General features: G+C 48.1%; 1 protein-coding gene across 1 annotated transcript in view; it reads left to right on the forward strand.

Annotated features, from left to right (window-relative positions):
• The window catches only part of ESPL1 (extra spindle pole bodies like 1, separase), a 259280-nt gene that overhangs the window by 184627 nt on the left and 62394 nt on the right, over nt 1-12259 (forward strand). Inside the window, exons 22-24 of the mRNA XM_029595078.1 lie at nt 5848-6017; nt 10872-10999; nt 11092-11214. Coding sequence (XP_029450938.1) covers nt 5848-6017; nt 10872-10999; nt 11092-11214 — 421 coding nt within the window. The remainder of the gene's footprint in view (nt 1-5847; nt 6018-10871; nt 11000-11091; nt 11215-12259) is intronic.

Raw genomic sequence — 12259 nt, forward strand, 5'->3', positions numbered from 1 at the left:
GAGCATGTTTGATTACATTTTTAATTTGTTTTCCTAGCGTGTAGCAGATGGACTCAAAACAAGTGGGTATAGTGTGCTCATGCTAGCAGTTGGAGACGGATCTGACGTCAGCACGGGTACATATACCCCAGCAGGAAGTGCAGCAATTCAGTAATTTCCGTCTCCAAAGCAGTTTGGAGCTACCTTATGCTCGCTGAGCGTTTTTCCAAATTATAACGACTAAATTCTTAGAAGAAATCCTACCTGAAGAGGAGCCCCGCACTCCTGCGGTGATACCCTCGGGTCCCTCCCCCAGTTGAGTTTCCCAAGGTGATTTCCGTGGTCCCTCGGAGGTGAGTGCCTCGGTCCGTGGCCGGATTGCGGCAGGGACCTAGCCCCCGAGTGAGAAGGGCTCGGGCGCGGCTTAGAGGCAACCTCGGTCCCGGTGAGGACTTGGCCCCCGAGCGAGACGACGTTCGGGCGCGGCTTAGAGGCAGCGGGTGCACTTCCTCGAGCGCGGCGGTGACGGTAATCACCCTCTCCCCCCCCCGCAGCCGGAGACCGCCCGGGTCGCAGCCGGGAAGCGCCGAAGACAAGGTGTACATCTTTACTTACTGGTCTCCGAAGAGCGAGTATTAGCAGGGTCTGTCTACGTGGCAGCCCGCCAAGGAGGTCGCCATTTTGCCTGCTCACCAGCCCTGGTTCGCCGCCTCGATCTAAGCGGGACGGGCGCGTATGTTAGGCGCCCGAAACTATTTGGGCGCACGTTGATAGGCGCACAGACCCAATGGAGCGTAAGAGAGCCCATGCGGCCGCAGAGCCGGCACCTCCAGACTCAGGCATAAGAGCTCTAGGCCTCTGCTCAGCATGCCACCTCAGAGCCACACAGAGCGAGGAAACAGACTCCCTATGTGCCCAATGTGAAAAGGCCCTGGGAGTTCCAGGCCAGGGCCGGTCTCAGCCCAGTTTGACTGCCAGTTCCTCAGGGAACACCCCGAACCTAGCAGGCCGCGGTGAGCAGCCAGGGAACCCTACAGACCTGGTGCCCCTACGGCTAGAACCTGCTTCCCTCTCCTGGGTGGAATTATTCAAGGGGATTCATGCCTTCGTCAAGATGCAGTCTGATCCCCGACCGGACCCATACACACCGGATGACCCTGCCCCGGGACCCTCAAGACCTACGCATGGCCACCCGGAAGCCCCACTTATGGGGACTCAGATTATTCTGAGGAAGATGGCGAGCCCCCCGAGGAGGGAGAACTTCCCTCGGGGATAGAACCATATTGAACCATGAGATGCTTCTTTCCTAAGGAGGATCTTCCAGACCTGGTCTCTCAATGTCTGTCGGAGCTGGCTATACCGGTCCAGGGCACCCCAGGGGAACCCAGAATGAACCCTCTGCTAGAGGGCCTGCATCAAACGGCTCACCATTTTCCCCTCCTACAAGCATCACAGCAGTTAATCGATCTGGAGTGGAATGCGCCAGACGCTTCCTTCAAAGGGGGGTCGGGCTTTGTCTAGCATGTACCCCCTAGACCTGGCAACCAAGGAGCTGCTGGCGTGCCCGATGTTAGATGCCATAGTTAGCGCACCACCATTCCGGTGGAGGGAGGGGCGGCCCTCAAGGATGCACATGACCAGCGCATGGACGCCATTCTGAAACAAGCCTTTGAGGTGGCAGCCATGTCCCTACAAATTGCGACCTGCTGCACCGTGGTGACGCGCTCCTGCTTATCACAAGCCAGGAACAACACCCTGGGAGAAGAAATGGAATCAGCCCCTCTCGTTCCTCACTGACGCTGCCTCCGACCTAGTTCGTACAGCAGCCAAAGGAGTATCATCCTCAGTGGCAGCCAGAAGACACCTCTGGCTTACATAATTGGTTGGCCGACGACTCCTCCAAGACTCGCCTCACGAGAATGCCCTTTAAGGGATCCCTCTTGTTCAGCAGCGACCTCGAGAAATTGGCTAATAAATGGGGCGCCTCTCCATTACCCCGTCTACCGGAAGACAGGTCCAGGAGGGCCCAGCGCCCTTTTCCTAGGCCATCCAGAGGTAGAAACTCTCAGCGCTTCAACCCTTACAGGGCTCGCTACCAAGCACCTCGTTCTCAGGCCAGGAACCAGTCCTTTCGGACTAAGCACAACAAGAGGAGAACCGGCTCGGGCTCTGGTCCCGGCCGCACCCCACAATGACAATCAGCCGACCCATCCAGGGGTAGCAGCCATAGGGGGCAGGCTAACCCTCTTCTACCGCAGGTGGGTCGAGATTACCTCGGACCAGTGGGTCCTCGCCATCATCCGAGAAGGGTATTACCTGGATTTTCTTCAGCTCCCGCCGGACAAGTTTGTGGAATCTCCTTGTTCACCCCTCAAGAGGGCGGCACTAGAAGTTACCTTGCGGAGGCTCCTATCCCTAAAAGCCATAATCCCAGTGCCTGCATGGGAGGAAAATTCTGGGCATTATTCCATTTAATTCATAGTACCCAAGAAGGAGGGCACTTTCAGGTCCGTCCTGGACCTCAAGTCAGTCAACCGGCACCTACGGGTCCCCAGCTTTCGCATGGAAACCCTGCAGTCTGTCAAGAATGCAGTACAGCCAGGGGAGTTTCTCACATCCCTAGATCTGTAGGAAGCCTACTTGTATATCCCGATCCATCGGGATCACCAGCGCTATTTATGCTTCAAAGTCCTGAATCAACACTTCCAGTTTCGAGCTTTACCCTTCGGGTTAGCCACTGCGCCGCGAACCTTTACCAAGGTCATAGTAGTAGTGGCGGCGTCACTCAGGAAGGAAGGAATCCTCGCCCATCCCGACCTGGACGATTGGCTGATCAGGGCAAAGTCCCCAGAGGAGAGCCACCAGGCAACCAACAGAGTTATAGCTCTTCTGGAAAGCCTAGGATGGGTAGTGAACAAGAGTTCCCTACAGCCTTCTCAGTTGCTGGAATGCCTAGGAGTCCGATTCGACACCCAGGAAGACAAGGTCAGTCTGACCGCCAAGAGGAGAGCAAAGCTCTGGAATCGTCTGCAGGCCCTGCTGAGCGCCACCCGGCCCACAGCTTGGGATTACCTACAGGTCCTTGGCCTTATGACATCCACGCTGGAGGTGATACCATGGGCATGGGCTCATATGAGACCATTACAACGTGCCCTCCTATCTTGGTGGAGCCCACGATCACAGAACTACACCGTACACCTACCTCTACCAGCCAGAGTGCGGAATCGGATACGGTGGTGGTTGCAGCCCGGCCACATGAGCCGGGGGTCAAGAATGTCCTCCCCAACCTGGACCCTGCTCATTACAGATGCTAGCCTGAATGGATGGGGAGCACACTGCGAAGAACCCGCCGCCCAAGGGCGGTGGAACAGAGAAGAGTCGGGGTGGAACATCAACTGACTAGAGGCACGGGCAGTCAGGCTAGCGTGCCTGCGGTTTGCCCACAGACTTCGAAACAGAGCAGTCAGAGTGATGTCTGACAACGCCACCCACGGTGGCATATATCAACCGACAGGGCGGAACCAGAAGCCAGCAGGTATCCCTAGAAATAGCCCCCCTGATGACTTGGGCGGAAGCAAATCTCCAGGACATCTCCGCCGTCCACATCGCCGGGAAGGACAACACCACGGCAGACTTCCTCAGCAGAGAGCCTAAATCCAGGGGAATGGCAGCTGTCGCCCATAGCTTTCCAGATGATTGTGGATCAGTGGGGGACGCCGGGCATGGACCTACTAGCAGACAGGTCCAACGCTCAAGTACCCAGATATTTCAGCCACAGGCGCGATCCTCCAACCCAGGGGATCAATGCCCTGGTACAGCCATGGCCTCGGGGTCCTGCTATATGCCTTTCCTCCATGGCCCGTTCTGGGCGCCATTATACACAAGATTCAGCGGCACAGAGGCCTAGCTCTTCTAGTGGCCCCGGACTGGCCAAGAAGACCCTGATACGCAGACATGAGAAGACTACTGGCAGGGACTCAGTTTCCCCTGCCTCTTCACAGGGACCTGCTGCGGCAAGGTCCCATCCCCCACGAGGATCCAGCTCAATTCTCTTACGGTCTGGCCATTGAGAGGGCTAGACTGAAGAAAAGAGGATACTCGGGGCCGGTAATACACTCCTCCGAGCACGCAAGTTCTCCACATCACTAACATATATAAGGATCTGGAGAGTATTTGAAGCCTGGTGCGAAACTCACGGCACCAAGCCACATGCCGCTAAGATCCCTATCATTTTGGATTTCCTGCAAGATGGACTTCAGAAGGGTCTGTCCCTCAATTCAATCAAGGTTCAAGTGGCAGCGCTATCCTGCTACGGTCCCCGGAGTGACGGCAACAGCATTGCCACACCCAGACGTTTCACGTTTCCTGAAAGGAGTCAAACACATTCGCCCGCCACTGAAGTGGCCAGTGCCCCTGTGGAACCTCAACCTAGTTTTGGAATTTCTAGCGGGACCCGCCTTCAGACCCCTTCGAGGCCTGTCCCTCCGTTTGTTAACCTGGAAGATGGTGTTCCTGCTGGCCGTATGCTCAGCACGCTGCATCTCAGAGCTACAAGCGCTGTCCTGCCGTGATCCGTTTCTCAGAATCACTCCAGAGGCTATCCATCTTCGCACGGTTCCTTCCTTCTTACCCAAAGTAGTCTCTCACTTCCACCTCAACCAAACCATATCCTTGCCTACCACGGAAGGTTTGAAGAAGTCGGAAGAAGGTCGAATACTACGCCATCTCGATATCGGCAGGCTGCTGTCCAGATACCTGGAAATGTCAGAAGCAGTACGAAAGACGGACCATCTGTTTGTCCTTCACAGCGGGAAGAAGCAAGGGGAAGCGGCCTCACGGGCAACCATCGCCCTCTGTATCAAAGAAGTTATCAAGGCAGCCTACGTAGAAGCGGGAAAACCACCACCTCTACAGGTCAAGGCTCACTCTACCAGAGCTCAAGCAGCCTCTTGGGCAGAAACTAGGATGCTGTCGCCTGCAGAGATATGTAAAGCGGCGACGTGGTCCTCCCTCCATACCTTCTCCAGATTCTACCATCTGGACGTCGAGGCCAGGGAGGACACAGCATTTGCGAGGGCAATCCTGAAGGACCTCTGGCAGCCTCCCGCCCAGTCCGGGAGTAGCTTTTGTACATCCCACTTGTTTTGAGTCCATCTGCTACACGCTAGGAAATGTAGAGATTACTTACCTGATAATCTCATTTTCCTTAGTGTATGCAGATGGACTCAGCATCCCGCCCGGCTGCTGATATACATGGGGATTCACCGACTCACGGTAAGCCATGTTTTCTTATATAGGGCATCCACCCTGCCGGGTGTAGACGCCTTCCGGTTGAGAACACTGGTGGTCTCCAGCTACTATCAATCGGTCAGGGTAATCCTGTTCATTTAATCGATCGGTCAGTTACACATATATCCATAAAGCTTTTGCAAGGAAGATTACTGAATTGCTGCACTTCCTGCGGGGGTATATGTACCCATGCTGACATCAGATCAGTCTCCAACTGCTAGCACGAGCACACTATACCCACTTGTTTTGAGTCCATCTGCATACACTAAGGAAAACGAGATTATCAGGTAAGTAATCTCTACATTGCATGGACTGATCTGTGGCATTCCAGGAACAAAATTTAGCGGGTAAGACTCAGTTTTTCTTTAATCAAGCTGATTTAGGGAATAGCCACTGCTACTACTGGCATTAGTAGCATGGGAATATTTAATGTTTGGGTACTTGTAACCTGGATTGGCCACTATTGGAAACAGGATGCTGGGTTAGATGGACCCTTGGTCTGACCCATTATGGCAGTTATGTTTTTAAATGATACTGAACAGTAAATACTAGCCTGTGCCTAATGCTGTTTTTTTCTAGGAAACTGAAGAAGTTGGGTGTAAACAGTGTTTCTGATCAGCTGAAGGATTTAAGATTGGAGGATGGCATCAAGGAACAACACTTGTCCCACCTAGAGAGCATATTCCAGTTCAGCACTTTAGGACTGGACATCAGTCACTTCAGAGAGCAGCTGCAACAAATTCCTAGTGGTAAGATCCTTCCTGCTCCCAACCAACTGTCTACAAGTTTGAACATTAAATAATTTGCATTGTTTATAAAATTGTTTAAATCCTGAATCTAGTACTGCACCACAATAGCACATAGAACTAGTCATACAGATCACATTAGAGTGCAACTGGTATTGCCCCAGGTTTTAAGATTGCTCCTCATTTGCATTTTACATGTTAATACTTGATGATTACACATTAAATAGAGCCCCCAAAACACAAAAAGCCAGTCCACATCTGTATCATATCCAGCTGGTAGTTGTAGATTTTATTTATACGATATTACAGGCCTGAGTACATGATCTTATTTAGATATTTGATAGTACTCAGACATGAGTTCAGACTACTGTCAATCGTGAGTGTATAACCGGATATTTCCTAGCATGTAGCAGATGGACTCAGGACCAATGGGTATAGTGTACTCCTGTTAACACTATACCCATTGGTCCTGAGTCCATCTGTCTACACTAAGGAAAACGAAATTATCAGGTAAGTAATTTCTCCAATAACTTATATGAATCCCCCACTCTCACCCCTTCAATCCCAGATGATAGACACACTTTAGTAGCAAAGGGTTCCAAAAATAAGGCAAAAAGTAATGGACAGCAGACAATCCTGCTTCATTCCTCTTCCTACCTCAAAATGCTCCCCATAACCTCCATTTACGTTCACACATGCCTTTGGGGTATCAGTTTTGCAAGCCATTGGAGGAAAGATCCAAAGCATAACCTTTCCAACATCTTAAATAGGAATGACCAATTCACCATATCAAATGCTTTTTCAGCATCAATAGATAGCAACAATGAAGGAACATGCTCTCTAACCCACCAAAGTAGATCAACAATTTTGTATACATTGTCTGCGGTCATGCGATTGGGTATGAATCCAGCTTGGTCAATATGAACCAACTTGGAATAACCTGATTCACTCTCAGCTAGAACTCTGGCCAAAATCTTGAGATCCAGGTTAATTAGCGATATTGTTCTATAGGAGCCACACAGATGGAGCCTGTCCAAGTTTCACTATTGATATGCCCGTTACTTTGGACTCAATTGGGATAGAGCACCCAACTCTTATAATTAAGCAACTCCGTTAAAGGGACTGCCAGTGTGTGAGAACTTTATAATAGCCACTGGAAAAACAAGGCCTGGTGACTTGCCCGTTTTGAGAGTTTATATAACCTTCAGAACCTCAAATTGATGGGACTGTCCAAAAACTGCCTTTGCTCACAAGTAAGAAAGGGCAAAGGAACCGAAGATAACTATTTCATCTATGCTCTTCTCTTTCATATAAAGAAGCATAAAACTGACAAAAACACTTCCTAACATCCTCTGTCAAGGTAAACCTCTCACCTTGTGGATTCTTAAGTTTAGCTAAGGAGCCCTGGACACATATTGCCTTCAGTCTTCTGGCTAAATACCACCCAGCCTTACTGCACCCTTCATAATAGGCTTATTTAGTGAGATTAAGAGGTAGTCATCCAAGGACTGAAGCTCAGACCAGACAAATGTCAATTGCCGGAAAACAGTTTGTTAGCATATGCAAGCATGATAAATCAGTAATTTTACCTAATAATTGATTCCGCTGTTTCTCTCTCTCCCTCTTGTGAAAGGTAGCATGGGATATTAGTATATCCTGCACAACAGCTTTGGAACCATCCCAAATCATCATCCCCATGGGAACTGACAGGGCCAAGTTAAAATGAAAATCTTGCAGCTGCAGAGGTCTATAAATGCTTCATCTTTCAATAAGCTCTCACTGAAGTGCCAAAATCGCTGGCCATTATATCTTGAACATCAACACACACCACCTGATTCTGCACAAGTTTGTCAATTAAAAAATAATCAGTGCAAGAATACAATTATAAGGAGAGATGTAAAATGTATAAGTTTGAGAGTTGATGTTGCCTCATGTCTACTAAACTCCATTGGGTCATCAAAGAGCATGTTCCTCAACCTCTGCAAGGATTTAAAGGTCTGAGGCATCTAATTTCATATTTCTAGTAAAATTAAAATCCCCACCTATAATCAATATCCAGTCTGTATGAGAGAGCAAAATTTCTCTTAGGGAACATAAAGGCAATTGGCCTCTGGATGTGTATATAGTAGCAATCGAAAACATGTCTCTACCAGTTGTTTGATCAGTAAAAATCTGCCTTGGGGATCCTCCAGATAAAACAAGGTGGTAGGAGACTAAAATGCCTACCCCTGGGTACTTTGCCCCACTAGTGCTTGCTGCTGATGCGGGGAATCCCTAGAAAATAAAATACACTTTTTTTTTCTTTTTTTTTTCCTCAAGTGTCTCTTGGATCAGTGTGATGGAAACCTTGTGATAGTTCCTGATAAGAGGCTATGCTTCCAGTGAGTGTTGAGGCTCTTAACATTAAGGGAAAGGATTCAGATACAATCTTTTTTTTTTTTTATGGATGGCTATCACCTACAAATATCCTAGTACAAAAGCTATAATGAAACCTGCGACCACCTCTGTGTGCATAAAAAATGCAGACAGTAAACCCCCTGTCCCTGCTACCTCCCAGCAAAATATGATCTCCCATACCCATTCAGTAGAGGGCTCAAACAGGCAGAGATGAATACACAGCTGCACTCGCCCCCAAACATCATGATTAAGAACAATTTTAAAAAAAATGCTATCATAGGGAAGAGATATAAGGTCATCAAATGTATCTTGGGGAAAAAGAAAAGAAAAAGCTACAGTGCAAATATACAGTGTAGTACAAACCCCAGCATAACTCTAAGAATGGCAAGAAGGCAGTGTGATACTCATAAGCCGAAATACAATAAACAGCATCAGCCCTGATCAGAAAGAGCTGAACGGGAATCCTCTGAATGACACTTGAGTTGTCTGTTGCCCTTGCTGGCCCACCACTATCATAGGTAAGTGTCAGTCTTCTGTGTGGAATTCACCTGCTTGGGCACTGCAAAATTAACTGGGAGATTAGTCTGAAAACTTCCATGGCTTCCAATAGTTTTACGTTAGTATGTAGTACCATTCAATGAAAATTAAAGTCCACTGTAGTGCACATTCTTAGTTCAGAGTACTGTGTGGCTCTCCCAACGCCAGTCAGCCTTCCTCCTCGCTGCTTCATAAAGGCATGCTTTTAGGGCGTAGCTATGCAGACAAAAATATCCCTGGCTGTTATCCAACTTGGGACCCAGAATTCAATGGGCGTGCTCAATAATTCAGTGAGGCAGAGTAGTTGGTGATGCGCCGTCATCTTTGAAGTCAAACAGTTGTCAAATCTTCGCCGCTGCCACCTTTGAGTCTGCATACTCCGGAAGTTCTGGCATGCCCTGTAAGTAGTGCAGGTTGTATCACCTGGAGCAATTCTCCAGATCCTCCAGTTTATCTGCAAGGAAGGGCATATTCAGTTTGCAGGGCTTCCTGTTGCTTGGTGTTTTAAGCCACCCTGACTGTCCAATCTGGTATCCAAATCATCCACCCGGTACCCAAGCGCAGCCATGTCTTCCTGCACTTCAGAGATTGAATCCAAAGTCAAGTTTGGCTGCTTCATATCAGGGATGGTCCAAGAAAACAGAGGTAGGTGATCTATAATGGCCATCAGGTAAATACAAAAGAATAGATGCCTTGATCTTTTTCAAGTGTTTATTAAAGTAGAGACGTATTTATAAAACTGCCCGACTCAGGCTGAGTTTCGCAGCTCAACAGCCGCTGCCTCACGGGCTTAAGCAATCCAAGGTCTTGAGTGAAATATAGTAGTGTCATCAAGCAACAAATAACTACTATATTTCACTCAAGACCTTGGATTGCTTAAGCCCCTGAGGCAGCGGCTGTTGAGCTGCGAAACTCAGCCTGAGTCGGGCAGTTTTATAAATACGTCTCTACTTTAATAAACACTTGAAAAAGATCAAGGCATCTATTCTTTTCTGTTTACCTGCTTCATATCAGCACACAGCTCCACAAACCAGCTGCGCAGCTAGTCTCATAGGTAGATCAGAAGCCCCTGGGTAAAGTGCATGCCTCTGTCCAGCTCTTTGCCATTGGGTCCTGCCACAGATTGCCCGCCATCTTCTCCCCTGTCCTCAGAGGCATGTTTTGTGAAGGAAAATTGCCTCAGGTCTCATTCCTTTTTGCAGCCATCAGGAAGAGGGTATGTTGGGATGACCAAAAAAACACAGATGGCCAGGCTAAACAATGGGTCCAGTAAAGGAGAGATAGGAGCTCTGCAATTAAGCTTCCATCCTGGCCAGTGACATCAGCAAACCCTCCCCCCCCCCCCCCCCCCCCCCCATACTGTTACTGTGGTTTTGTCTTCATCTGCTGGCAAGGTGGCATAAACCCATGCATCTTGCTGGTCTAGCAGGATTTAAAAAAAGAAATTAACAGGAAAGACTTTCCAACTTTAAACATTCATAAGCATTAAAGGTATTAGTCTGTTAAAAGTAAAGCTAGTAATTGAACATAATACTGTACTTCACATACTATAGAAACATTAAGTGCAATATAGTATCCAGTACCACTAAATGTATGTAGTGTTCATTGTAAATGTTAATTCTTCTAGGCTATAAACCTCTTAATTTTTCAGCTGAAGTCATTGGTTTTAATCTTTGGGTGTGTTGGCATAGTTCAGGCACATATGTCTGACCAACAGCACAGCTGAGCACCCAGGTCTCTGATAAGGTACTGGGTATAGCTAAATGAGTGATTTTTGTTTAAACTTCATAGGTCTGTCTTGGGAGCAGAACAAATTGAAACAATTTTTGTGCGGTGGAACCAAGTGCCTTGTAGTGTTACCTTAAGTATCAAGCTCCCCATACTCATTCTTCATTCTCTTAATCTGTGTTCCTTCTTTTACAGATGTTACTGTGTGCATGCTGACCCTGGTTGACACCTTACCAGGTGCTGTGGGTGACACCTTGCTCCTTACCAGGCTAGAAAAGGCCTGCAGTCCTGTTACAGTATGCATTCCCACCACCCAGGCAAAGGTGAGCGAAGAGCTAAGGTACCAGAGCTAGTCCATGGCCACCTCGTTATCAGACGTTCATATTGTCTCACTTTATTTACCCCCCCATTTTAGTTGTCTCTGAGCTCAGCCCTTCGTGAATTTGACGCTATACAGAAGGAGCAAAGAGAAATGAGTAACCTTACAGATAGAAAAGAATGGTGGGAAGGACGGATAGACCTGGACAGGAGGCTGAAGGTGAGATGATGGTGTTGTAAAGGGGGGTTTGAGATGGGATTCCAATTCTCCGCTTTCCTAGTTGGGGGGAGAAGGGCTTGTAAATCTTCCAAACTCCGGTGTTAAAATGTATACTTCCTTATCCTGTTACCCCAGTCCAGGTGGTTTAGGTTATGTTCCCCTTCAAGCAAATGGAGGTAGAGCACATGACGTTTTCTGTGACATCACTTACATGTGGTGCAGTGACAGTTAAAGCCAGTATTCTCTAGCAGAGGAAGAATGTCGGTGGTTCAATAGGTTTACTCTAAAAATTAAAACAAATTTAAACTTGCAGTAAATGCTGTACATACTTGGCTGTCTGTGGGTCAGGCACTGAAATATTTCAAAGTAGCAAGCCCTTAATTCATTGCTCCCAGCCCAACAAGGGGTGTTGGTAGAGCCTAAAATGAGTTTTGAGCTCTTTAAGATGGAGAATACTGAGAAATTGTCCTTTAAACCCTCCTTCCCTCTTTTTCTTCAAGTATAAATTTTCGAAGGAAGTAAGATTCAGAAGGGCGGAATCAAAATATCTGGCAAATGCTTGATTTTTTTTTCCCTAAGAGGCGGTTTTAAAAAGCCTAATACTGGAACAGCATACCTTTCAAATGGATTATATATATATGTTCTGGAAGCTAATGTAGGTTCTTAAGTAAAAAGCTGAAATCCAGAACCTCCAGGGTAGCATTCTCTGAAATGCTCCCTGTTCCACACGCAGGTCACCAGAGGCAGGCAGAGCTCCGGATTCTCAATGCGTGGATGAGACGATGGTGCAAGGAAGAGGGATTCAGTTTTGTTAGGAACTGGGGAACCTTTTGGGGAAGGGGATGACTTTTCCGAAGGGATGGGCTCCACCTTAACCAGGGTGGAACCAAGCTGCAGGTGCTAACCTTTAAAAAGGAGAGAGCAGCTTTTAAACTAGAATAAAAGGGGAAAACAGTCGCTCAGTAGCACATGGTTTGGAGGGAAGTTCATTTGGAGGGAGGTTGGGATCCCCTAATGAAGCATTAGGGGATCCCAACAGAGCTTC

The sequence above is a fragment of the Rhinatrema bivittatum genome, chromosome 3 (assembly GCF_901001135.1).
Source record: "Rhinatrema bivittatum chromosome 3, aRhiBiv1.1, whole genome shotgun sequence".
In the NCBI taxonomy this organism is placed as follows: Eukaryota; Metazoa; Chordata; class Amphibia; order Gymnophiona; family Rhinatrematidae; genus Rhinatrema; species Rhinatrema bivittatum.